The sequence below is a fragment of the Ceratina calcarata genome, unplaced genomic scaffold (genome assembly GCF_001652005.2).
Source record: "Ceratina calcarata isolate Rehan_Ccalc_2016 unplaced genomic scaffold, ASM165200v1 scaffold371.2, whole genome shotgun sequence".
NCBI lineage: Eukaryota > Metazoa > Arthropoda > Insecta > Hymenoptera > Apidae > Ceratina > Ceratina calcarata.
Genome location: NW_017160229.1, coordinates 620,298 through 624,573, shown reverse-complemented (window position 1 = coordinate 624,573; position 4,276 = coordinate 620,298). Strand labels below are relative to the sequence as shown.

The 4,276-nt window shown below is 37.0% G+C and overlaps 1 protein-coding gene across 4 annotated transcripts in view; it reads left to right on the top strand.

Moving 5' to 3' along the window:
• The window catches only part of LOC108625792 (mycosubtilin synthase subunit C-like), a 16,392-nt gene that overhangs the window by 9,753 nt on the left and 2,363 nt on the right, over positions 1-4,276 (top strand). For all 4 annotated transcript variants that reach the window (XM_018026069.2, XM_026814253.1, XM_026814252.1 and 1 more), the window contains exons 4-11: positions 251-406; positions 1,026-1,252; positions 1,319-1,381; positions 1,661-1,868; positions 2,563-2,730; positions 3,084-3,280; positions 3,362-3,557; positions 3,628-3,988. In XM_018026069.2, coding sequence (XP_017881558.1) covers positions 251-406; positions 1,026-1,252; positions 1,319-1,381; positions 1,661-1,868; positions 2,563-2,730; positions 3,084-3,280; positions 3,362-3,557; positions 3,628-3,988 — 1,576 coding nt within the window. The remainder of the gene's footprint in view (positions 1-250; positions 407-1,025; positions 1,253-1,318; positions 1,382-1,660; positions 1,869-2,562; positions 2,731-3,083; positions 3,281-3,361; positions 3,558-3,627; positions 3,989-4,276) is intronic.

The window sequence follows — 4,276 nt, the reverse complement described above, 5'->3', positions numbered from 1 at the left end:
AATTAACAACTAAAATTCAATCGCTACTTAAAATTTCGTCTATTTAAAAATATATACCTTCAACTTGTAATTAGAAAAATATAAATTAACGATTAAATCTTAATTCTTAATTGGAGGAAATCTCGAATAAGGAATAAGTTTGGATTTTTAATTAAAATAAATTCGAATTAACGATTAATTTTTAATTGTCAGTACGATAATTAATAGATTTGCTACCCTGTTTCGCTCACAATTCTTCTTTCTTTATCAGCGGATTCGATGACTTACGAAGGAACAAGAACCGTGAGTTATAATGAATTGTTGAAGTTATCCGAGAGCGAGGTAAACGACAATCTGGAAGTTGAAGAAGATCCCGAAGAGACTGCCATCATCCTGTACACCTCCGGAAGTACGGGCACGCCAAAAGGTAATTAATCCATTTGTGAGCCTATCGGATCTTTTTAACAATAATAAATATTTGTGGAAGCCAAATACAGTAAGACCTACTTAACGTGGGGAATACGTTCCAATAAGTTCCAGCGCTAAACGAAACAGCATTAAACGAGAAGGAATGGGGATAAATGAAACAGAACACAGAATAAGAAAATTTATGAAATTTATTTTTGGTCTTTCAATATACATATACATGTATGTATTTGCATTTTGCATTTAACACTCTCATCACACTTCAATATCATGCGCATACTCTCACAAATAATAATACTCAGCCCGGGTTTCATAAGAAATCGACCGCAAGTTTATTGGATTATATTTTCAAAACAATAGGCTCAATATTCCGTCTATTATTCCAACTTCGCGGAGACACATACTATTAAATTCTTGATGAGTAACATGACCGTCAATCACATCCGAAACTAATCTCTTTTGCTTAATACGAACGATGACGCATGCCACTCATGCGTATCCTTCGTTGTAAGTACTTGTATTTTTAACAACTTAGAATCACTCGGTACATGTCAAACACGACACATGAAAATTATAAATAATGCGTGTTTCATTTTCGTTCGTTGTTTTCATTGTAACAGGAGTACTTTTGTCACACACGACCGTGTTGAACCGATTACAATGGTATTGGCAAGAGCTGCCGTACGCTGTGGACGAGGACCACTGCGTCTTCAAAACGTCATTGATATTCGTAGACAGTGTTACCGAAATTTGGGGCTCGTTGTTGCAAGGACGTACCTTAGTAGTCGTTCCTAGACACATTACTAAAAACCCGAAGAGGTTTGTCGCTCTATTGGAAAAGTATAAAGTAAGTCTGATTAAGAACGTTGATTTTGAATCGATTTTTGACGTCTACGATTCGTAATGATTTCAGATTCAACGATTGATGCTGGTCCCGACCCTCTTACAGTCTATACTCATGTACTTCAGTTTGCGGGTGAGCGTTAACGTTAATTACACACGAGCGATTGCAAATCTTAATATAATATTAATACATATCTTAATACATATATGCATTGATGAAACTAATACTAATTCAACACTAAATGTTTTTATTATTTAATTATTTTATTTTTTTATTTAATTATTTTTCACAGATGTCTTATGTTTTAATTGTGCCCGATTTTCCTTTGAGATATTTATTCCGCTGGATATGTTTATCATTCTCTTCATGCTTCTAAGCGAATTTTTTAATAGTCTGGGTGGCTCGTTTCAGTGCAAGGACAACGTGCTTCGCTCGCTGAAACTTTGGATATGTACTGGCGAAACGTTATCGATTTCGTTGGCTGAAGAATTTTTCACTACGTTCGAGAATTCCAACAAAATTCTGGCTAATTTTTACGGTACTACCGAAATTGGCGACGTTGTATATCACCTGCTGAGTGATCGAAGGCAGCTACAGTCAGCGGAGAAAGTGCCCATCGGTAAGGGTCAAAGATACACGCAGACAGAACAGGTCGCGATATAATAGACTGATTAGTAAACTGAAATTGTTTAATGTAAAGAGATATAAAGTACTTGATAAACCAGTATTGAAAGGAGATAGAAAAAGTTCGGAATTTCAGTTTCTCAGTCTGCTAACTAGTCTGCTGCATCATGACGATACTGTGAGTCAGCTAGATCGCGACCGCAAGGGGAATTTTTTTCGAAAATGTAATGGATTCCGAAATGTTCCTAAAACTTCAAACAATTTAGAGGCAGAATTATTGTAAACTATTTACCTATATGTTATTGAAGAATTCTCAATTGCTCACGTAGTGATACAGGCTAATAAATTAATTTTGTCCAGACTTATTTTAATGTTAAGCAATAACTACTATTATATTCGGTTATATTACGTAATACAAAGTGACGCTCTCTCTTTCTAAACGCTCACGATCAACATGACTTTCTCAACCGACAACGATGAAGAGCCTACATGCCCCCTTTTTCATACTATAACACATCGACATTCGAATATATATACAAGTAGCGTAAATAATTAATTCTTAATAGTACATTAGTTAATCCTCCAATAAGGAACCAAGAATCTTCCATTAAACCTTCAATTCTTGTAGTCTGGTTAACATCAAGGTTCTCTGTTCTTCACACACAATCCATCTCGGCTGCTGATTGCAGGAAAGCCTTTAGACAATTCCATTATTTATATCGTGAACGAAGGAATGCAACCAGTTCCGCAAGGGGAATTGGGCGAGATGATAGTAGCCGGAAGGAACCTCGCCACGGGTTATATTCATGACCCCGAGTCTCAGAAGTTCCAGGCCAACCCCTTCACCACTGATTCAAGTAAGACGACCTTTCAATAATGGTAATGAAAGTCATATCAATATCAATTATAAAATTTCAAATGGGACACTCTATCTTTTATCCCAAATTTCGTAAGAAAAACAAATTGTTAAAAATGAAAAAAATATAAACAGCAAAATGCATACTATGATGTTTAAACGATTAAAGGCCATTGTTACTAAGTCTCTCTTCTTACATTAGTATTCAAGAAGTTTTATTTTGCATACAAATCTGCAATCTACTCATTGTCTAATAGATGCCCTGATCCCCTTTGCTTTTATCGAACTGGGGTTTTAACTTTTATAAAATTCAAAAGGCAAATTTCATTCAAACATGTACGGTCCTTTGAACAGACTACTCCAGGATTTATCGGACCGGCGACTATGCTAGGATAATAAACGGCGTGATCATATACGAGGGTCGCTTGGATTCGCAAATCAAAGTCAGAGGACACCGCGTGGATCTTACGGAAGTGGAGAAAATGGTTTCCAAAGCACCTGGCGTCAGCAAAGTCGTCGCTCTTTGCCACAAACCCGGCGAGTTATCGCAGGTACCAGCAGACATTTTCCTTCTTTCCATTCTAAGTATTGTTCTAAATAGGCACGAATCTCGACTTATCGAAACTCTTTAGGCGCTGATAGCTTTCGTAACCATTGCGGACAATTCATCCACCTGTGAGTTGGAAATTAAGACGTTCCTACAGACCATGTTACCCGTGTACATGATGCCACGAGTCGTAATCGTCGACGATATACCGCTGTTAACGAACGGAAAGATCGATCGTCAGGCGCTGTTGAAGCATTTTGAAACTGCTAATACACGCAACGGTAAAAAACTTTAATACTTGTAAAACTATACAAGTAGGTTCTACTGTATCCTTCTTATTTTTTTATCTAGAGGACGATCACAATATGGTCTGCGACTACACAGGAGTACCTGAAAGAGATTTAGAAAAAGCAAAAGTATTGTTTCCTACTGTGGCATCTGCGATCGGAAATGCTGATATCGTGAGAATCGATTCCAATTTCTACGAACTGGGCGGCAACTCTTTGAACTCGGTGCACACGGTAATGAAGCTGTGGAATCAAGGGTACAAAATAAGCATCACCCAGTTCGTTACTGCAAAGAGTCTAAGTGAGATAATTGATCGAATGATCAAAATAAAAATGGACGACAAGGTTTCCGATAGTTGGGATTTCGACGAGGACGAGATCGTCTACGAAATGATAAATGATTCGCATCAAGCGGACGCGATAAAGTACGTGAACTTCACACTTTTAACAAAATGTAGGCAGACTGGCATAAGATGCAGATCGGTTTCCAACAGAGATGAGGAGGGACATTGATCATCTCTTTGTTGGAAAGTGGACACGATTCGATCCTCTGCTAAAATTGTTTAAAAATATTTTAACAATTAGTAGGCAATGTTCCTTTCGTGACGATCCATTGCTTTGATCGTGGTATCGTAATAAAAAATCCAAGCCTTGTTATTTTTTACGTTTCTCAATTTAAAAATATTGTTTAAATACTGAACTTCACTTAATAA